The 24,247-nt window shown below is 39.3% G+C and overlaps 1 protein-coding gene across 1 annotated transcript; it reads left to right on the top strand.

Moving 5' to 3' along the window:
- The first annotated feature begins 3,136 nt into the window (after positions 1 to 3,136).
- LOC105224153 (cubilin homolog) lies at positions 3,137 to 24,214 on the top strand. The gene is made up of 23 exons (XM_049456187.1): positions 3,137 to 3,366; positions 3,449 to 3,730; positions 3,807 to 3,990; positions 5,555 to 6,034; positions 6,117 to 6,377; positions 6,447 to 7,190; positions 7,454 to 7,777; positions 7,858 to 8,017; positions 8,114 to 8,307; positions 8,361 to 8,764; positions 9,947 to 10,258; positions 10,334 to 11,330; positions 12,382 to 12,544; positions 12,823 to 13,193; positions 13,509 to 13,718; positions 13,799 to 14,285; positions 14,356 to 14,522; positions 15,025 to 19,200; positions 19,276 to 19,452; positions 19,520 to 19,736; positions 20,607 to 21,065; positions 23,800 to 23,903; positions 23,973 to 24,214. Exons 1-23 carry the CDS (start codon positions 3,269 to 3,271, stop codon positions 24,114 to 24,116), a joined length of 11,115 nt encoding a protein of 3,704 aa, XP_049312144.1. The 5' UTR covers positions 3,137 to 3,268; the 3' UTR covers positions 24,117 to 24,214.
- The last annotated feature ends 33 nt before the right edge of the window (positions 24,215 to 24,247 follow it).

Genomic DNA, 24,247 nt, shown 5'->3' with positions numbered 1-24,247 from the left:
TCATTTCTCTGCAAGTAATTTTTTTTGTTGATTCCCTCACTTTTTTTGTTTTGAGCACTTGACCATATTGAAATTTGTACAATTACTGTACTTGCTACAAATATTGCGTTCAATATTAAATACACACATATTTATGAATTTCTGTATTTATACATAAGTACATACATACTCATTGCATTGCTTTATTGAATTTTCGAATTATAAGTATGATATTTATTGCAAATAGTTTATTGATATTATAGTTATAGTGTGAGTTGTAAAAGTGTGACAACAAGAAATAAATAAGCGAAAGAAATATGAAAATGATGTATATATTGTTTTTTTCAACCTTAACCTTCATCCTTTTGGTTGGCTGGTGATGCGTAAAATAGTAACTTATTTGTAGTTGTACTGTTCATGCTAGGGCATTTTTTTCTGGCTAATCAACCAATCAAAATACGAAGCAAGCATTCATAGTAATGTCTTTCAAATGTATTTTGTTGAGAGCTTACACCAAAAACTATGTCTAAAATCATTATACTTTTCATATAGCGCCAATCTTTACCTTTTAAGCAACAACGTGCTGTTATTGTTCTTGTAGCAGCAGAATTCTGCCGAGTTGACAGTCGCTGGCCGCATAAAAATCCGAGTCCGTTCCGGTCGTATAGATCCGACTGTTGTGGGGACGGCTAGATCTACTATATATCTCTTCTTAATGTTCTTGTTGATTTTGGTTCCCTTGAGAGCAGAAAAAGAAATAATAATACAAAAAACTGTCCCACGATTTCGTCCAAGCATTTTATGAGTACACTGTAAAAATTTTGTAGGACAAAATTTAATATTTTTTGAGGATAAAATTCAAAAAAATTAAAAAAATACCGAAAGTTGAACAAAACAAGAAAAATCGTTAACTTCGGCTGCACCGAATGTATGGCAGTTATATGCTAAAGTGAGCCGATCTGAACAATTTTTTCGTAGATTATATTGTTGCCTTAGAAAATAACTTGTGCCAATTTTTGTGAAGATTCATTGTCAAATGTGAAAGTTTTCCATACAAGAACTTGATTCAGATCGTTCAGTTTGTATGACAGCTATATGTTATAGTGGTCCGATATCGGCAGTTCCGACAAATGAGCAGTTTCTTGAAGAGAAAATGACGACTGCGCAATGGGTGCCACAGCTCACAATGTCATAATTTCAAGACAGTAACCACGTATCGCATATCGGCCAGAAGTGTCTTGGGAAGCAGTGAAAAGTGTTGCCAGAAGCAGGCAACTTCACTTCTGCTGGATGCCAGGCCACAAAGGCAACGAGCACAATGAAATAGTGGACGGGATTGCCGAGAATGGTGTACGGCTAACAAACGAAAACGTGATCAACATTGGGAAACCCGTAGATATATTGTTTGTCTATGGGATGATCTGGACAGAAGCATGGTAAAGAAAGTCAGAACCCGATGGAATAAGCTACCTGGGTGCAAAACTGCTAAAGGCATGTCCAAAGTGGTAGATCGGAAGTACACAAAATTCATTTTGACACTCGACAAAAGAGACTGTGGGAGCATGATCGGAATACTAAAAGGTCACTGTCTGGTGGTGGCACACACCCGCAGAATGGGGCTGCCAGAAGACCGCAGGAAACGGGGCACCAGAGAAATAATGAAGCATGGTATGATACAATGGAGGAGGAATCGATAGTGGGGCCGCAGAGTCTGTTAAAACTCGCGTCAAGCGAAGGAATCCTGAGGACTAGTAAGTAAATTCACGTTCTCCGATGGTTACCAAAAGAGCTCTTCGCGCAAAACATAGTTTTCTCAGATGATAAAAAATTTATCATTTGGTGCGGATCGTGTTGTGGCGACATCATCAGGCTTTACTTCTTTCAAAATGAGGCAAGAAGTACCATTACCAACAAACCACACGATGTTAATCGACTTTTTCCCCGGATTTTGATGAAATCGACGAAGACGATCTCTATTTCCACATTGTGTACAAAGTTAGGCGATTTGGTCCAGTCAAATTACCGTTAAGTTCATTCGATTTAAAGTCTCTACATTATTATCTCTCGGGGTATGTTAAAGCAAATGGCATAAAGTCATCTGTTTAAGAAAAAAACGAAACCCATTTTGTTTGACCAAATTTGAGTTTTTTTTTATTTTTTTAACACCACTTCTTGTTCGTTCTCGTTCTTGTTATAACCAAGCTTGTAATATATGCCTTGAAGTAGTTAGAATTTTGTTTTTTTTTTTGGTTTCGGCTTCAGAGCATTTTTGGAGTGCCATTCGCTATATTGTTGAACGTAATAATGATGCGTTTGATAAAAGTAGGGTCGTTAGCAACTTTATCAAGAATGTCCTTAGCAGTCTCTACGCGATGTTATTTTTGCAAAATATTCAGTCTAGCATTGAGACATTTCATACCTAAAATATTAACCAAATTGTGTTGGGTCGATATTCGAGTACTGTTTCTTCAACTTTTACGATGTCATCGTCATTAACAGGATGGACGAATGACTCACATGAGACAAGTTTGAGATAAACTAATAAAATCGCCAGACAAACTTTTGACACCAGCTGCCGAACACACTAATTGACATATGGAGATCAATCTTCACACGAACATAAAAAGAGTTGTACTCGTACCAATCTAGGGAAAAACTTGGATTGGGCGCTTATTTTATATGAACAAGCCTGGGTCAAATGGTATTTTTAGTTGCTCTTAAGATCACAACCAGGTTCGAACGTCTTTGTTAACTGCATTAGGTTTGGAACTTAATATCTTAATTAAATATGGGTTTACTGCACTTCATGTTGCATTTGATTTCTCCACATGTTAAATAAAATCACTGACTTATTGAACCGCCCTGCTATCCGATAAATTATCAAATATCGATCCCACAAAGTTGAAAAATGGGGGCTCGATGAGAAAAGTGTGATTATTTGGAAGCTTGCTTTTTACTGCATTTTACTTATACCCTGTTCTATGGCGTCATATATTGATAAAAGTCTATGTAACCAATTGGTACGAGCTGATCCTAAACTGTTATCTAATTTGCAAATGTGTGCTACAAATATGTGAATGTGTGCAGGTATTTATGGGGGCGTTACAACGTTAGCGATAAAATGTAACGCCCCGAATTTATTTCGTGAGATCCAGTTAACCAAGCTGCACAGTCTTGTTCCAGCAGTTCGTGCAGCAACAGCAAAAAATATTTTGTGATCACCGTGATTTATAATAAGACTTATAACAGCAAAAGTTTGATGCCGAAGTGAAGTGCTTGCTGAAGAAACATGTCGCTGAACAGGATAACACTATCCTGCCGCGTCTCAGTGCTGCTAATCGTATACATAATATACTTGGAGAATCCCGTTGATGGATTTGTTAATTCGTAAGTGTTAAGTGCAGAAAAAAATATGTGTTATACGCCCCCTCAAAGTATTATGTGCGTTAATGTGTTTCTTCGCTTCCAGACCGAAAATTATAACCAAAGACGGCAATCTAATTGTGGAATCTGGCCTAAATCGCAACATCACTTTTCGTCTGGATGGCAGCTCACGCATTAATATCAACGACGAATATGACTTATTGGATCTTCTTTTGGTCGGTGGCACTTACAATGGCTCCTCATCGAAGCGTAAGGATGTCATTGAAGCGGATAACTTGATACAACTCTCCAATGAGTATAACACATTGCGCAGCTATGTCTTCGGTACAAATGGTTTGAATAGACGTTTGAATACGATGTTGAATAGGTAAGCGGTGGTGGTCAGTGTACGTTATGGCATAACTGTTCATAGTAAACGCCTTCTTTTTTGGCATCGTTCTTAGGACACGCATGTATAATCGATCGATACAACGCTTCCAAACTCGTTTGCAGGGCGTAGAACGAAGAATACAGAGCCTGCAACAGCGGCTCGAATTGGACAGCTGTAAGAGTAATCCTTGCGATAATGGCGGAACTTGTATAAATATGTTTGGGAGCTTCCTTTGTCAATGTACGAAAAACTTCGAGGTAAGTAAAGTTAAGTGACTTGCACGAGAGAGAGCGAAAGATGAGAGCAAGAGAGACAAATTTAATTTGACGAATTCAGAGAAGAGAGATAGAGAGACAATTCAATTTGACAAAGTGTTAGAAGAGAAAAACGAGATAAATTAAATTTGTCAAATTGTGAGAGAAGAAAAACAGAGAGACAAATAAAATTTTCAAATTGAGAGAGGAGAGAAAGAGAGGCAAATAAAATTTGTCAAATTGAAAGAGGAGAGAAAGTGATACAAATTCAATTTGGCAAATTTAGAGAGAAGAGAAAGAGAGACAAATTCAATTTGTCAAATTGAGAGTGAGAGATAACAACTGGAGCAATATATTAGAAGAAAGTGAGTTATAGAATTTTTAGTGGAGTATTTCTTAATTTAATGGCTTAACGTGGTAGTAAATGGAAGAAAAATGGTTTGTTTAATTGATCCTGTAAAATTTATGCCGAAGATATTTCGAAAATAGACTTTGAGACCGTTAAGACTTGCAGTAGGGAGAGGGAGATGTATTGAGAGAAAGAGGAAAACTGTGAGAGAATTATAAAATGAGAGAAACATAAGACTTTCAAAACCCCTGAGGGTATATATTAAGGCAGTAAATTGGGGGTAGGTAAACCTGAAGGCAGTCTCAGTAATTTGATAATTTTCTAGACTAGCTAGACCTTTCTTATGGTTCAGAGAAGGTGTTCCATTTCTGGGCTCATTTTGTTGTTGTTGTAACGGTTATCTAGGGTGGTAAGGTTCAGGTAAGTTGCCATCGAGGTCATCTAACGGTCGGTCCAAGACGTACTGTTTCGACGAGGTCGGGCCATAGGGAGAGGAGTTTCAGATGTGTAGGGTTAACTGGGTATGCAAAGAAGTTAGTTGCATCCAAAGTCTGGTTGGCGTATTGTCTTATGTCGTGGACAATGTTGAAGAAGGACCTGTTGATGCCCCCAGGAGGCGGTTCCGCTTCAAGCAGGTGACTGCAGGGATGGTTTCTACGAAAACACTCCAGCAGAAAGTGCTTGGAGGGGAGTTCATTATGCTCCTTAATTGGGAGGATACAAACCTTACTGTGTAGATGTTCTATAGGAAACATCAAGAGGCATCGCGTTAAAGTTCGCAATGCAGTGTTATGGTATGGTTTGTCTCACAAAAATCAATGCTTCCAAGTCAAACCAAGCTTACTGAGATATCGTCGTTACCACGAGTAGGTAGGATTTATTTAGGAATCCAAAAGTGCTGCCAAGTCTATAAATATTCTGTGTTTCGGTTTCACTGAAGAATAAACAAAAACATAGTATGATTTGGGGCAGGAATAAATTTAAGAGAACAACAAGGAGAGAGTTTCTCACTTTGAGACTCAGGTTTGAGTTTCTATTTCTCAGACTCAATGAATATTAATCACAAGTATTTATATCTAACGACAGAGAAGAGAGTATTTTGGTAGAATATTGTCGAACAGTTCTTTATTGGATAAATCTCGGTCTCCGTTCCGTTTAGCTCGAGCGAGTTTTTCATGAAATTCGTAACACTATTCACAAGAGTTCAATTTATTTTAGGGCGCTACTTGTCAGAAAGATGTCAATGAGTGTGCTCTCTACGCTGGCACCGATTTGGGCTGTCAAAATGGCGGTCAATGTGTGAATCAGCATGGCGGTTACAATTGCATATGCACCGCGGGTTGGTACGGCATACACTGTACCCAACGCAAAGGAGATTGCATGCAATCCTCCTCATGGGAGCTTTGTGGTCACGGCACCTGTGTAAGCAGTAACGATGATTTTGGCTATAAGTGTATTTGCGATGTGGGTTGGAAAACCAATGGATTGACGCCGTCATGTACCGTCGATGTGGATGAATGTAACGAATCGCATCCGCCATGCGAAACCAAATGTATTAATTTACCCGGTTCCTTTACGTGCAGTCCGTGTGCTGCCGGCTTAACCGGTAACGGTGTTAATTGTCGTGATATTGATGAATGTGCTACACAAAATGGCGGTTGCAGTATGAGTCCACGCGTTGCCTGCATAAATTCGTATGTAAGTATGAGGTGCTCAGGAAGAAGAGCATGTGCATGTGATTTGGCGTCCTTTTTTTTACTTTAATCTATTTTCAATTAAGGGTTCCTATCATTGTGGTGACTGTCCACTCGGTTGGATTGGTGATGGCCGCACTTGTGAGCGACGCGGCGGCAGCATCGATGCCAATGGTGCTACCGCGACTAGCTGCGCGCTCAACAACTACTGTCATCCGCTGGCTAAATGCACTGAAGTCTCGAACACTGTAGTTTGCTCTTGTCCAGCTGGCATGGTGGGCAGTGGCGTGGGTCTAAATGGCTGCGTGCCCAATACACATCAACGCTGTGATGTACTGCCATGCATGGTAAGAGATTCCAATGTCTCACTTTTTATAATGATATCCTTATACTTTTATTATATTTTTTCATTGTAGAACGGCGGCACCTGCATAGAATCTAACGACAAATTCATCTGCATGTGCCCAATGGGTTACACCGGTCCAACATGTGCGGATATCACCAATTCGTGCTCACCGAATCCTTGTCGCAACAATGGACGCTGTCGCTCCACGGGCGGCACGCAGTTCGAATGTCGTTGCGCGCCTGGTTTCAGTGGTCGTTTATGTGATGCACGCTTTAGTCGTTGCGGCGGCATACTGACCGGTATGACGGGACATTTGAAATATCCCCAAGGTTCCGCTTATGATCACATGGCTCAGTGCGCTTGGGTTATACGCACCAATGACTCGTTGGTGTTGAATGTCACATTTAGCGCCTTCGAATTGGAAGACGCCACTGAGTGCCGTTTTGATTGGCTGCAGATCAATGATGGTCGTACAGCAGCTGCGCAAATTATCGGACGCTTTTGTGGCACACGCAAGCCGCGGGGCGGCAATATTATCTCCAGCAGCAGTGACTTGTATTTGTGGTTCAGATCTGACAACTCCACAGCGAAGGCCGGTTTCGAATTGGATTGGAATTCGATACCGCCGCAATGTGGCGGTATAATAGAGCTCGAATCGCATGGCACGGTGTCTTCACCCGGTTCACCGGGTAACTATCCGAAGAATCGTGATTGTCAGTGGCATTTAAAGGCGCCGAATAATAAGCGCATCAAGTTGACATTCTTCAGTTTGCAAATCGAAAAACATGATAGTTGTAATTTCGACTACTTGGAGGTGAGTGGCCGTTATATTTTGAAGCAAGGTTAAGTGAAGAAATGGCTCAGATCGGTTTACTCTATTTTCATTTTGATCGGTCCGTTTGCTATATACCTTACAAACAGACCGATCGAAATCAAGATTAAAATCTTTTTAACCCCTTTATGCTATTAAACATGCACCTGTGGAAGGTATTATAGCTTCGTTGCAACCGAAATGAACGTTTTTGTTTTATTTTTCCAATCGCTTCATACATTTATACTTATCTTTATTATTTCCAGATCATCGACGCCATTGCCGAATCGACCATAGTGAAATATTGCAATTCAACTGCACCTTCACCGCTATTGCTGCCTACCAATGAGGCCATCATTCGTTTCCATTCCGACAACATTGATACAGATGCGGGCTTTCAAATATACTATTCGACTGAGGAACGTGTGCCAGGCTGTGGTGGCACCTATACAGCTAAACAAGGCACAATCACATCACCGAATACATTGGAGGATTCAATATCTTGTGAATATGATATAAAAATGCCAATAAGTGAATCGATTCGAATCGAGTTTCAAAAAGTCGAATTGGGCGACGATGATTGCTTGGAGGTTAGAAAAGCTATATTTCAAAAGTTATTAATCTGCTAAAATTATGGACATTGTATTTATAATATATTTTTATATTCTAGTTCTTCGATATAAACCCAAGTACACAGGAACTCACATTGCAGGCCAAGTACTGCGGTGGCTATAACTCTGATCTGCCAGTCTTACTACATTCCTTATACAATGGTCTGCGTATTAAATACTTTGCCAAGCGTGGTAAATTCGAACTGAAATATGAAGCTGGTAAGTAGGTCGACCATTCTGCTACTTTCCACATATGTATGTCTATGGTTTATTCGTATTTACCTAACCTAATTTAACATATTCATACAATTACAGATTGTTCTTACACTTATGAGAGTCCCAATGGCATTGTGATGTCGCCGGGCTATCCCGTATTGAGTAATATTGAACGTTTCTGCAATTATAAAATTACCACCGAACCAAACACCGTTATATCGGTTAAACTTTTGGATTTCGATATCAAAGATAGCAGCGTGGATGCAAGCGGTTGTGCCTTTAGCTCGCTCAGAGTAAGTATTTGCTAGCGTGCTAATAAAACACATAATAAATTATGTATACACAGATCAACGATGGTCTCAATCAAAATATTATGGGTCCTTACTGCGGCAATAGCACACCACCCATTGAGTTTGTCTCCAAAGCCAATATGCTTATTTTGACATTCAAAACTGGCCTTACTACATGGGGTAAAGGTTTCAAACTGGAGTATCTTTCCATACCGATGGGCAAAACAGATTGTGGTGGCGTCTTTACGAAGCCTGGTCAGAAGATACGTCTGCCCACGGGCGAGAATGAGATGTATTTGGACAATATGGAGTGTTATTGGGTAATAATGGCGCCGGAAGGCAAAGGTATTATGATCAACTGGAATTCATTTCGCTTGGAAAAGACTATGGATTGTATGTACGATTATGTGGAAATCTTTGATACTTTGCCGAAAGCCGATGATGCGCATGCTTTGGGCAGGTAAGTGTTGATTTCTTTATGGTTGTTATTATATTTATCTATATTAGGATGTTGAGCTTCAATTTATAGTAAAATTCAAGAGGTCTTACGATTTAAAGCCAACTCTCTGATAGCTTTTATAGCCAAATGAAAAGGTTTGGGGCTATATAAAGTATAAGTATAGATGATGAACGTAAAGAGCTGAGTCGATTTACCCATGTCCGTCTGTATATATGCGAACTTGTACCACAGTGTTGGAGATATCGGTCTAAATATTTTCATACGTCCTCTTCTCCCAATTTTAGATCCGACCACTATAGTGGATAGCAGCTACAAAAACTGGCCGATCAAAATCCAGATAACAATATTTTTATACCTTTTTATGCTGCAATCTGACAATTAAATAATGCGACTGATTCCATAAAAACCGTATATTTGAAAATTATTCTACAACTCTGCCATCCCCTTCAAAATAGTCCCCTTGGGCAGCTATACAGCGATTCCAGCGCGTTTCCCATGCTTCGTAACATTTCTGGAACGCTTCGACTGGGATGTCCGCGAGTACCCTCGTCACGACCGCCTGGATATCCGTAATCGACTCAAAATGGGTTCCTTTGACCACCGATTTTGTTTTAGGAAAAGCCACAGGGTGACATGTCGGGCGAATAAGACGGCTGTTGCAACACGGCAATCCCTTTAGAGGCCAAATATTGGGACACGCTGTGGCCGGCGTGGCACGGCGCGTTGTCGTGATGTCTGGGCGCACCCTGTTGACTCGGTTGCTTTCGAGTACTTGGCAATAGTAGACTTGATTCACAGTTTTCCCCGTTGGAACGAATTCTTTGTGGACGATTCCACGGCTATCAAAAAAGGTAATCATCGTTTTCACCTTCGACTTGCTCATGCGAGCTTTTTTCGGGCGGGGGGCGCGCGGAGACAACCATTGTGAGCTTTGGCGCACCTGGGCACGACTAAGAGCACTATTACCATACACTCTTACAATTTTAGCGTACGCACTCTGGCGCAAAATTTTATCGCGAAAAAGAGAAAGGGAATTTCAAGGTCACAGGCTTACCACAATAAATAGGTTTACGGCAATAAAATCAGTTTCATTACTTAATTGTCAAACCTCGTATTATAGCTTCCGGGCAGCCAAAGTAAACGTTTTTTTATAACATCTTCATTTCTGTCTTTGTTTAATAGATACTGCGAGTCTCCGCCTTCATTCTCAAGCTATTCGCGTCTTTTAACACTCAAATTCGTCTCAGATAGTTCCGAAGGCGATGCGGGCTTTGAGGCTACTTATGAGTTCCTTGACCTTAGCAAACATTGTGGTGGAGAAATATTCTCTTCGACCGGACGCCTCTATTCGCCGGACTATCCATCCAACTACACAAATGGTGTGGACTGCATATGGGTAATTAATACGCCAGAGAATACGCAAATGAAACTAGATTTCGATATGTTTGAGCTACAAGCGAGCGATAATTGTGAAAATGACTGGCTAGAGGTGCGGTAAGTTTCGAAAAACTAAGTTTTTTAATTATTGATGTCATCTTTTTTAATAAAATTGTATATTTTTTCATATAGTAACGGTGGGTCCGAGAAATCACCGCTAATCAACAAATACTGTGGCACCCTCATACCACGTCAAATACCATCATTCACGCATCAGATGCGCATACACTTTCATAGCGATAATTTCATCAATGCACGTGGTTTCCAAATACACTGGGCTGTATACTCGAACGGCTGCGGTGGCAATATAAATGCTGACAGCGGTGTAATCGCCTCACCACGCTACCCCAATCCATATCCACACAATGCTGAATGTGATTGGCATATACAAGTGCCGAAAGGCTCGTCCATACATTTCACTATTGAAGATCTGTCGATTGAGGAATTGTTCAACTGTCACTATGACTACTTGGAAATATTCAATGGACGCAACGATATGCATCCACTTTTGGCGAAATTATGCCAGCTTGAGCGCGATGAACCCAAACAGTTGTATACCACAAGCAATGAAGCGTTATTGCGTTTCCGCACCGATGGCTCACAACGAGAGCGTGGCTTCCTTTTATCCTACTATGCAAATTGTTCACGTACTATTACCGATATTAATGGTGTTATCGAAAGTCCAAACTACGGCAATCCCTACTTTAAAGATCCAATCAATTGTTCGTGGACCATTCAAGCGCCGAAAGGCAATAAAATTGTACTGCAATTTTCGCATTATGAAAAAAGCGAGGGAGGCCATGATCTTATCTTCAAAGAGCCTGGCAAAAATGAAACTCTATTCAATCTACTATCGCTAAATGAGAACTACACAACAACGGGCAATGTACTTAACATTATACAGAATACTACTTGGATGAATTTCCGTTTGGAGTATGCCATGTTCGGTTGTGTACAAGTGTTCCATCGTGCAACAGGTGAATTTGAATCGCCGAATCATCCACTACCGTATCCAAATGACATAGAGTGTATGTGGGAAATCAAAACGACGCCCGGACAAGGTGTTGAATTAACGGTTACGGATTTGGATATTGAGGAAACGGTTAATTGCACCAATGATGCGTTGGTGGTGAGTAGAAGTAGTTTTTATTAATTTTCAATAGACCTTTAAAAGTTTTTACATTGCCAAAAACAGTTATGTGAATTTAGTACATTTTTTTGTTGCGTATATTTTTAAACATTGTACAGAAGGTTAAGTCGGCTAACCTATAAAATGTATGTAAATAATTTTAAGAGGACGAGTCGATTTAGGCATGTTTGTCTGTCTGTATATGCGCGAACTGGTCCTTCAATTTGTGACACGTTTTTTCGCTTCAAAGAGCTTCTCATTTGTCAGAACCGCCGTTATCGGACCACTATAGCATAAAGTTGCAATGCAAATTGGCCGAACGAAATCAAGTTCTTGTATGGAAAATAAGTTGAAAATTGTAGTTGAATCCCCGGATAAATGACCTCAACCTCTTCAACTGATGAAAATATTAAAAAAGTGAAGGATATGATGCTTGGAAATCGTCAGGCAAGTGTTAGAGAGATGGCAAGAGAGCTGAACTTCTCTCGCGAGTCCGTTCGAATGATTTTGGTGGATATTTTGAGTATAAAAAGCGTTCTTGTTCGACTCGTCCCGGGTAAAGCTGAATTTTTGTCAAAAAAAGTACGGTTGTGACCGAATTAAAAGCCAAAAAGACAGGGAATACCATGGATCAACCATCGTATTCAACAGATTTGGCTCTGCATGATTTTTTCCCTTTTCCCAAACTGAAATTGCAGCTCCGTGAAACTCATTTTCAGTCGACTGAAAAAATTAAACAAAATTCGCTGATGGAGTTGAAGACCATCCTGAAAAGTACTTATGAAAAGTGTTTCGAGAACTGGAAAAATCGTTGTGTATTACAACTGGTGGGGATTACTTTGAAGGCGACAAAAGAAATATTGATGAATAATTAAATATTTTGCGTTTTATTTATAAATTCCGGGTACTTTTGGTTGCAATGGCTTCTGCGTTCCGTTTTCTATACGTCGCGATCGAAAATAAGTTACTAAAAATACATAACTGTTTTGCTATCGATTCACTGCAAAGAAGTAGAACCTCAAAACATAAGCTAATCAACCTGTAATTGCAGATATCCAGTCATATGAACAGCACTAATAATAAAGAAAGACATTGTGGCAGACAGGATAGTTTAGTTATTACAAGCTCAAGTCATCAACTATACGTGCGTTTTATTAGCAACAAGGAACACAATGGAAAAGGCTTCAAGGCTAGCTATAAGATATTGAAATCACGTAAGCACTCTTGCAAGATTTTGTTTTTACTGAACTTTTTCTCCTATTTCTTGTATGCGTATTACGGTTGTGTTTCAAATAGAAGGTCATGTACGTTTGAACTCCACAAAGAAGAATTGAAAAAAAATATTTATATTATTTAACAGCTTCTCTTTGAAGTTAAGCAGTTTCTTATTTGTCTAAATGTGTACAAAAACTATAAGCACCTCCTTATGTAGACCAAAAGTAGAGAACAGATGTTTTTTCGATTACAATGAAACATTTTTTTATTTTTATAGAATGCGGTGGTGTGCTGGCCAGTAAAAACGGTGTAATTACATCACCAAATTATCCGCTAAATTATCCGCCCGACGCAAGGTGCGAGTGGACCATCGAAGTAAACCCTCATCATACCATCACATTGACTTTGGAAGAAATTGAAATGGAAAACTATTACTCTTGCGAAATGGACTTTGTAGAAGCGTACGAAAGTGCCAACAGCGATAGTGATCGTCCAGCGCAAGAAGCGCAAGAAAAGCTATTATTCAAGGAGTGTGGTTATTCCGATTCCACGCAGAACGAATGGGTGACCACAACCAATACAGCAGTGGTGCGATTTGAAAGTGATGATAGTATGCAAGAGAAGGGTTTCAAATTGTCCTACAAGGAGGTAATTATTCTTTATAGAATCTTTTGTATTTGTAACGAAGTCAACGTTTTTCCTTGATTTTTGTTTTTGTAGTACCGAAAATAGAATTGAAATTAATTTTTAATTTTTTTTCCAAACCACGGATTGAAAAATAATTTAATCAGACACACCGGAATCCGGTAAAAGATAATTTTTGAACCCAAAAATTCCATAATTGGAAAAAATTTTAAAATTTAATTTTTAATCAAAAAATTTTCAACTAAAAAATTCACAACTTTGCACACATGTAGACATATTGCATATACTGACCATATAGTTATCTTATTTCCTACACAGAACTGTGGCCAAAATATTTTGCTCGTTGAAGATGATGTTGGCTATTTGTCAATTAGTCGCAATACGGTAACGAATAAAACTTGCGAATGGCATTTGGTGGCAAAGGATCTCAGCAAACACGTACAATTCACGCCCATTCACGTTCAGTTGAGCCCCTTAATATCCTTGTCGGCAATGCTTGAAGAAGACTGTATGGAGCAAGGTGTCAAGGTACATTTTTGAAAAACAATATTCAAATACCTTATTTTCTAAAATTCTTTTAACATTCTTCCAAATACCTAAACAAATAGATACATGATGGCGTGGATCGTACAGCACCGCTGCGCAGCAAGTTTTGCAAAACTCATCCCGCGAATGTCATTTCTAACGGACATGCGCTCACCATCACGGTGCCAATGAATGTAACAACGGAATTCGAAGGTTACTACCAATTGACGGACAGTTGGTGCGGTGGCTATTACATGTCGTTAAGTGGCAAATTCGCCTCACCTTATTATCCGTCCTCGTATCCGGTGAATATCGATTGCGAATGGTATATTGTGGCAAGTGAAGGTAATTCAATTGTGCTCACAATTGAAGCTTTCGATACGGAACTGTCAGACGGTTGCAATAAAGATTACTTGGAAGTGCGTGAGTCCACGGAGAGTGGCCGTTTGATGGGATTGTTCTGCGGCAGTGATATACCATCACCCATAACCGGCCTTCAAACAGTGTGGATTAAGTTCGGCAGCGATAATGATGTTGTGGGCAACGGCTTTATCGCATCCTATAATTATGGTAAGTTGTGTTGTGGAAACTTCGTTTTATACTATAATCTGTAGTACTGACGCCTTTACTCTTTTTAAAGCTACACACAATGAGTTAAATGGCAAAAATGGCACAATACAATCGCCACATTATCCCACCAAGTTCCGTACAGATGAACCATACACTTGGCGTATAACTGTTGATAAAGATTATGTGCTCCTACTGTTGCTGAGTCATATAATAGATGTCGATATGCCATTTATTAAGGTAAGTGAAAATGTTGTAGGGATCATCGATTTGCAAACCACCTCTTTAAGTTCTAAAAAATACTGCTGAGGAACTAGTCCATATGTGGAAATAAATTCGCGCCTATTTCGTTTTCGTAGAACCGGTTATGTTTTGTTTTATTATAAAAGTTAGCAGGGGATTTAGTAGTCCTCATCGGCAGTCTCTAATTATCGGTTCTACCGTTTCCCCGACAGTCGGAACGCTACAATTTTCGTAGAAATTGTTCAGATTCATATACTGTCAAAAAATATTTATCGATTCGATTTGCGTGTGCTGTTCTTAAGGACTAGTTCGGGTGTAATTTGATCCTCCTTTGGTGCAGCCGAAGTTAGTGTTTATTATTAGTTCTTGCCTAATCCATTTATCATGCATTTCTAACAGTTATAATGGATTATTAAAAACTTTGCTCTTAGTAGAAGCATATGACTATCTATACTAATCAAACTAACATCAAAACCTTTTTTATACATTTGCTTGATAGATCTACGATGGCTATTCGGATATAGGACTTCAAATCGATTATTCCAATACACATTATGTGCACACAAGTACAAATATAGTTTACATAAAGTCATATCGTGGACCCTTCCAAATTGATTGGTCAACAATTTCAAAGGAAGAATTCAAAAATAATCAAACCTTAGAAGAAAACGCAGCGCTTTGTGGCAGAAATTCATATTCTATAGACAATTCGATATTTATCAATTCACCTGGTTATCCCGATGGTTACGCGCCCTCACTCAACTGTAGCTGGGTTCTCATGCCGAAAAATCCCGCTACACATGTCGTGCTACAAATAGCTAAGGTAGATCTGGAAGATATATCGGGATGCTCGGCTGATTACATTACGATCTCGGCCAGTAGTGACATGCAAAATTGGGAGGAGCCTGAACGATTTTGCAACAAGAAGGAACAAGAATTTAAAGACTACCATGGAAACCCATATCTTAGACTATCTTTTGTCACCGACTCAAGTGTAAATAAGACTGGTTTCTCAACTGGTGCACACGTTGAATGCGGTGCCGTAATGACCGACAGACAGGCTTTAGTCAATCTCACTGAAATATTATCAGGCAGCAATCGTTTTCAAACCGAATGTGTGTGGAAGATAAACGTACGCCAAAGTCGACGTATACGCATACGATTTTTGGAATCCAACTTGGCGCCAGCTAATCAAGTGATTAATTGTCGCACGTACTTTTTGCTACGCAATGGCTTGGCCGAAGATTCACCGTTCCTCGGCAAGGGTAAATATTGTGAGAATAACATCGAAGATGTGCTGGAGACCAACTCGAACCGTGCTTTCATAAAATTCTCACGCATCCACCTCGGACCAAACTTCAAGGCCGCTTTCCATTACGAAGAAATAACGCATGAATGTTCCGATATGTTGGTTTTAAGTGAAGATACACCTGCCGACCGTACGAAAACAATAAATTCTCCAAGTTATCCCAACATACCGAACCCACATTCGGAGTGCATTTGGCGTGTGACGGCGCCCATGCATCACATAATAGCAATAGAATTCAAAGACGAATTCGATTTGGTGCCATCCGACAGTCAGTCGGGTGCATGTGATCGCGAATATGTGCAGTTAAACGATGGCGCCACCGAACTGATGCCGTTGATCGGTCTGTTTTGTGGTAAAACAAAGCCAAATACGAAGTTTACGACCGGCAATGTGTTGCGTGTAAAATATTATACCGATATCTCAGAGCCGCATGTCGGCTTCCAGGCCATTGTGTCGATCGGTCGTTGCGGTGGTTCCTATTATGAACCCGATGGTGAAATCGTTTCACCTGATAGTGCGCTAGTGAAAGATGCACGTGACTTGGAATGTGTATATACGATAGAGGTGGAGCGTGGCAGTACAATCAAATTGGTAGTGGAGAAAATGGAATTGCCGGATACGGAAGGTTGCAGCACAGATAGCAATTTGGAATTACAAGAGATCGTTTCATACGATGGTGCCGATAATGTTACTGATTCATTGCGCATCTGCGGCAGTCGGAAGAACAGAAATTACGTCGTCGAGAGTAGTAAACTGGTTATACGCTATCACATTAAAGAGTTTAGACCTACACACACATTCAAACTCACATATACAACCATCGGTACACGTTGTGGCGAGACAATCACCGCACCACGTGGCACACTCTTTACGCCCGGCTATCCACAGGGCGTTACACGCCCCACACATTGCGCATGGAAAATACGCGTACCGAAGGGCAAACGTGTCAAAGTGGAAATACTTGATTTTGACATCGGCGCCGGCTTGAATGTAACCAACTCGTTCGGACATAGCAGCTCTTTCCGTGGACGTCTCAGTTTTGCCAATGACTTTGAAATGCAATCGATAATTGCACGTGTCACCACGAATCCACCGGCCGCAGTCTACTCCACCGACAACATAATGGCCATTGATGCCTTTCTACTCTCGTTCACACAACATCGCGGCTTCCGATTACGCTTCTCCTCCGATGAAGACTCACAGGTGTGTCAACATAATGTTCGATTAGCGAATGGCGAGGGTGTAATGCATTTCCGACGTAACAACGATTCCGACATCTACTGCAGTTACATGCTGAAAATGCAAGACAATCAGACATTAGCGCTGGCAGTCGAGAAATATGAACGAAATGCGACCTCAGCGCTATATGTGTCATTCTGTGGCTTTATGTCGCCATTGAAATTGGAATTGAACACGCAACAGATACTGCCCGAGTTGCTGTGTAAAAACGAAACGCATGCTGTTGCACGACTACCCTACCCCGTCACGATGAAGTTAATGGGCAATAGACGCAATCGTCTTATCAACTTGGAACTTAAGTACAAAGTGTATGAGTGCGGCGGCATACGCTCCATTTACAACGACCTCAATATAACCGAGCCACAAATGGCCAACTATAGTGGTGTGTTGGAGTGCGCTTGGGCCGTGTGGCCGGATCATGAATTCAGCGTAGATGATATGGACGATCTGGATTACTGGGCTGCGGGCACGCAAATCGAAGTCTCATTGTCAACGGATTTCAAGGATAATTGCGAGGATCAATATCTATTAGTATATGGCGGACCAAATCAAAATTTCCCACATCTGGGACGTTTTTGCACGCAATCATCTATGGAGAATATGGTGGTGGAGCGTGGTGTATTTGTGGAATACTACACACGCAACTACGAAACACAATCCAAGTTCAATTTAACACTGAAACAAGGCAGCGGTTGCGGTGGCACGCTCACCTATCCATTTAGACCGATCACATTTAGCGATCAGTACAAGAATAATATCGAATGCGTTTGGACTCTTTCCACTGAGGCTGGTTTTCATATTGGCCTACATTTCACCGATCGCTTCTTTATTGAAACGAGTAAGAATTGCACCAAGGATTATTTACTTGTGCAACAGAAGTCAACAAATGGCACGTGGGAAGATTTGGGCCGGTATTGTGGACGTGAACCGCCACAATCGGTGAATAGCACCACCACAGAGATGCGTCTGATTTTCCGCACAGACGCTGACACACTGGGTGATGGCTTTACCGCGAATTTCGAGCGCAATTGTGGTGGCATACTATATGCCACAGCCGAACAGCAATATATCGTCAGTCCCGGCTATCCGGTGCGCTATCCTAACAATCTCAATTGCAATTACACTGTGATACCGAAGGAGCCTATCAAAACTGGTGTTTTGGTGGATTTCGTAGACTTCGAAATCGAGTCACCGCCCATAACGCGTTGTCTCTTCGACAATGTTACCGTTTACACGCAGAACGATGGTAATATCGCGGAAACGGTGCATTGTGGTACGCAGCGCGCGCATGGTTTTCGTGGTGATCAAGTGAGCGTAATCTTGCGCACCGATCATTCGTTTGCTTCGCGTGGCTTCAAGTTGGCCTACAGCACCAATGTCTGTGGCTACACCGTACGCAATACAACGATGATCGAGACGCCGCGCCAATTTACGGATGGCACTTTTCCACCAAATACCGAATGCTTTTGGAATCTCACGGCGCCGGACGACTATAAAATACTCATAAAGTTTGAATTTTTCGATTATGAGGGCGATACAAATTGTGACTTTGATGGCGTCAAGATTTATAAGTCCTTATATCCCGTGGAAAATGAGCGCATTGCGAAGTTCTGCGGTAATCTAACTGGTATCATACCACCGTTACATATTCCTGGCAATCGTGGTCTAATACATACTTATTCGGATCGTAGCATAAATTCGGTGGGCTTCAAGGCATTAATCACCTTCATACCTAATTGCGATCAAAAGATTCATCTGGACGCCAACAATGCCACCTATGATTTTATGAAATACGCCAATGGTTATGCGAATAACTTGGATTGCGCTTATATATTCACCACAACAAGTGGACGCCAATTGTTTGCGGATTTCAATAGTTTTCATGTGGAGGATAGCGCAAAGTGTCAAGATGACTTCCTTGAAGTGCGTGATGGTGGTGGTCCATTCGGTGACCTGATTGGCCAATTTTGCGGACATGTTGTGCCAGCACGCATGATGTCCTCGCAGAATGCGTTATTTATGCGTTTCGTCAGCGATTCGACGGAGACAAGCGCCGGCTTTAGTTTGAAGATTTCATCATCACCGAAAATCTGTGGCAATATGGAATTGGAGGTCAAGAGTAAAGAGGTGAGTTCGTTAATAGATCAAGTGCTCATCTCACACACATACAAAAATATGACAAATTTATATCTATTTACACAGAAACTGGTGCTGAAATCACCTAACGGCGGACAGCAGCTTTATGGCAAACATTTGAGTTGTTTGTGGAAATTGAAGAGCACGAGAACAATACATTTGAAGTTCGAACATATGGATTTGGAAGGCTCAAATGTCACCGGCCAATGTGGTGGCGATACATTGAGAATCTATAATAAAGAGGTAACATCTCAATGCGTGCACCAGCGTGACCGTTATTTTGCATGTTTTCCGATTTCTTTAATTTCAGGACGCATATGAAGTGGAACGTGGTTTCGGCACTGAAGTGATTCACAATGGCCAAATGGGTGGCGGTCAATGGAGTAATTATGCCACCAATCATGTTTATTGCGGCAACCAATTACCGGATGATTATTACTCCACGGGCAATGCGTTGATTATCAAATTCCAAACTGATGATGAAATCGAAAAGACAGGCTTCACGTTGACTGCATATGCTGTGGAAGGTATGTTGGACAAAGTAATTTAAGACAACTCTCATATTGACCAATATATTCGATATAGAGTCTACTAAACCAAAGAAAATCATTAATACAGTATGTATAATGGCGCTTGGCTAATTGATGTATTGATTTTACACATTTTTACCATTCTACCATAGTGTTTCCGATATTATACGTTCTGTTGATTTTGCTAGGATATATTACATATTGCCTAAATATCGGTCAATCGGAAGTTTGAAATTCTTATGTTAGGTATATGGGGTCCAGAGGCAGTATCGACCCGATTTTATACATTTTTGGTACCGTGTCATATATTACCTAAGAAAAATGTTCTCTGACTTTCACTACGATACCTCAAATATTACCGACATACATGATATAAATTCAACCAGAATTTTAAAATCCGTACATTAAGTATATGGGGACCAAGGGAAGAGTTGACCAGAGTTTACACTTTCTTAGTACCAGGAAAAGATAATATCTAAATTTCATTGTAATTTATCACAATTTGACCATTATTTTCTACAAAAAGTTAGCCATAGGCGCTTAGGTTCCTTTCAGTATTTGGGGGGTTTCAGATGGAATATTTTCTATTAGTACTCCTCTAGTAGGTGTGATATACAATTATTTGAATGTTTTTGACTGTTTGGGGAGAACCTGGATTCCTAATGAATACCTCAACTCATTTCATAAAATCGCCATATTTTATTCCACTTTTAAAAGTGCTGGAAGAAGTCTCTAGTAATAGCAAGTAATTTGAATGTGGAATTTACATTTTTTTTTTACAAATTTCAAAATATAACTACGCCTTAAAAAAAAATAATAAAATAAAAAAAAATCAATAAATAAAATACTTTTCTCCAATTTCTACAGGCTGCTTCCGCAACTTCACCGGCACGCAAGGCTTCGTGCAACTCGCCGATACAACGGATGAGTGTGATGTGTACATCGAAGCACCACAAAATTACACACTCAGTCTCTACTATAGCGATGTCATTTTTGCTGAATATGAATGTGTTAAGGAATATGTGGAAGTGTTTGATTCTCACACCAATAGTTCACTGCAAAAGATCTGCTCATATACCGGCAATGACAAGGCGCTCTTCTCAAGCACGAACAAGTTGCGCATTCATTTGAAAATGAGCGGTTACTATACGCGTTTCGAGTTTACTTATTTAGCCAGCCAGGATGGACCCGGTTGTGGTGGTAATATATATAATACACGTGGTACTATCGTCAATCCATTTTATCCGAACAATGTGCGAAATAACTCCGATTGCCGTTGGAATATACGCGTGCCTGCGAATCTACATATCTTATTATCCTTTGATGGTGAGTTTTTTATACATTTTTAGTAGTCATCTAAGTGCATTCATTAATCATTTTTACTAACTAGTCGATGTTCTCGCTGAGTCAATTATAATAAATAGTCTGCGTAAGAGATCCGTTCCGTATTGATATACCTCGACATAGAAAAATTCGAAAGTAATGAATATTTTTGTATCATATAATTATCTAATTTATCATTGAAGTAGTCGATGTGAGATAGTTAAGCCAAATCGATTCTTATTTGTGCTGTTATATCTAGTCTGACAGAAAAGTTAAAAAAAAACTCTTAGGGTGGGTGGTAGCATATCTGTATTAATAGAGGATGCGAATATGAAGAATATTTGATATTTCGGTTTTTTCGTAATTATCACTGCTGACTTCAATATAACATTATGTGTACAACATTTAAAAGTCTGTGTTCCGGTCCGTACAAGAATATCTCGACATAGAAAAATTCGAAAGTAATGCATATTTTTTTATATTGTATGATTATCTTTGGGATTTTGGTAAATCCCTTTTTTGTTTTGTTTTGGAATCTCATAACGAACGCTAAAATTCAGAAATTGTTACCCCCGTAATTGTAAAAACCAACAGAATGTGATGCGATTGCTGAAAAATCTATTCGAAATACTGGTATTTCGTAGTGGAAGATAATTCCATTCTCCATCTGCCTAAGTAACATATTTTTCGGTAGGTAATATTAGTTATCTCAGTTTCATATATGTATGTCGATATTTGTTAAATATTGGGTAGTCGAAAAAGTCGTTTCGTATTTTGTCAATAGATGTCGTTGCGGTCGTAAATCTCCAGTGCTCCCAATCACATTGTGCCATACCATATAGAGTTGGAAAGGTGAGATATTTAGCTTCATTTAACCAAAAAAAAAATTAAATTCGTGAAAGTTGAAAAAAAATTTACAGCTGTTCAAAACTGAGTGGAAATTATGAAGAAATTCACTATATTTTGAAATTTTTGTATAAAAAATGGATGAATGCCACGCAAGCCACCACTGAAATTTGTGAATTTACAGAGACGATGCTGTATAAGTTCATGTAGCGCAACAATGGTTCGCTCGCTTCCGTTCTGGAAATTTCGAGATTTCGATTTACACTGATGAAAGTTTCACAATGATGGAATAATGTCTCTAGCGGAAAAATGGCAAAAAGTCGTCACCCAAAATGTCGACCAATATTTATTAATTTATTTATTAATATAAATACAAAAAAAAATATATATTGAAGTTTGATTAAAAATACGAAAAGACTTTTTCGACTACCCAATATTTCCTTTCGACCTTGCTTTACGTTGATTTTGTTTTAATGGTTCCATCGAATATTATATATCTTAAAGCGAATACTGAATTAATTATATATTAATACATATACATATATGTCAAGGTTATGGTGGTCTTTGCTTGCCGTATCTAATGAACCTCCAATCTGGAAGAAAACATTATTATATTATATAAATAAGATTAGAATTCTTAAGGGAAATTCCCAAATACTGAAGATTTAATATAACAACTACCCTTTCGTTTGCGATTCGAATCAAAGTTGTGTAGATCCGACTGTCGTGTCATCTGTTGGTCGTCGAAGAGCGAAGCTCTAAAAGCTAAAAATTTAAAGAACACTCTCAAGCATATATAAGGGCACATTATGATGTATTAGGAGTGCAATGGGGTCTAATGGCGCCGGTAACCTTATATTCATCGAAGAAATTATGAACAAAAAAATCAATGTAATTTGTCTTGCCATAAGTTCTGTTACACGTGAACGTTGTTATAAAAATTAAACTACAATACTTAAAAAAAACCTCAAATTCTTCGGTCATAACAACACCTATAGTTTCTATTGGTATTCACGACGCTGCTCGAACCAAAGACTTTTTGAGGCTCTCCAAATTTCTGTGAGGCATTCGACTGACCTTGTTTTCCAACTCTGACTCCAATGGATTCAAATCTGAAATTACCGTCGGCAAATTATCTGCAGCTATGAAAGCAGGAATATTGATTTTAAGCTACTGCTGAGTGGTTTTTGCCTTGCGTGCTTTAGTAGAATATTGCTGGAAGATCCAACACTGATTCAATGCTCTCCATCGAAGAGAGTATTACTTAGCTGCTGTACTATACTTTCTTAAACTTCGTGCGGTGCAATTTTTCGCCGATTTTAATCTCTTGTTCACAGAAGTGAAGCTGTGTAAAGGCTTTACAGGACTAAACTATCCCCACACGTAGAACACTTGAAATAAGCAAGTACTCAAGATGAACGCATTCAGCACAATCAAATATTCTACCATTGATAGGAGTATTAAATTAATATAATACAGAATAACGAAACGTTAAATACGAACGTTCTGAAATTTAAAACATTTTGCTAAAAATTTCATAATTTCCATTTAACATATTGGCATTGCAATTGCTAACTTTCGAAAAACATTCGAATGAAATCCTCCAAAAATCTTGTTTGCTCTTGTGAAATCGGTCAATCAGTATAGTAAAAGATGTGGCGTGCATTTATGGTGTTTTGGATGAAAGGATTAGAACGAGTTTATATCTTCATTCTGTGTTTTCATTAAAAATAAAAAAAATATGAAGCTCATTTTTCATCTGTGTAACCAAATCATTTCATCGCACAATTAACCAGTTGTGGCACTCATGCGTATAATAAATGTTTATGAATATGTAGTGGAAATATAAAATTATATATAATACAAAAAATGTATGCAAAATTCTATACAGAATTCGATCTCGGTACCAAAAACACTTGTCATTCCGACTATTTGGAGGTTATCGAACGCGATGACGATGGCACAGAGGATGTTGTGCGCCGCTTTTGTGGCGGGGTAAGCTATTTTCCGTAAAACTGCCTGTAAATATAATATTGTAATTCACATGTAATTTTTTTATTCTAGGATAATCCCAAGAAATATAAAAGCACACGCAGTTCGCTCAGCATTCGGTTCCACAAAACGGTGAACTACGATGGCACTGGTTGGGTTATAAATTTCACCGGCGTTTTTGCTAATTACAAAATCCCCGACTATATGCTAATGTAAATCTGGAGAGGGGGCGCCAAGAGTGTAATTTAATGAAATGTAAAATGAAAGCAAATAAGTATTAAATATATTGGTTATAAAGTTATTTTCATTTGTAATTGACATGTGTTTTAATGAAATATAATGAAATC

Source organism: Bactrocera dorsalis, chromosome 4 (genome assembly GCF_023373825.1).
Source record: "Bactrocera dorsalis isolate Fly_Bdor chromosome 4, ASM2337382v1, whole genome shotgun sequence".
In the NCBI taxonomy this organism is placed as follows: domain Eukaryota; kingdom Metazoa; phylum Arthropoda; class Insecta; order Diptera; family Tephritidae; genus Bactrocera; species Bactrocera dorsalis.
This window is presented reverse-complemented; position numbering and strand designations above follow the sequence as displayed.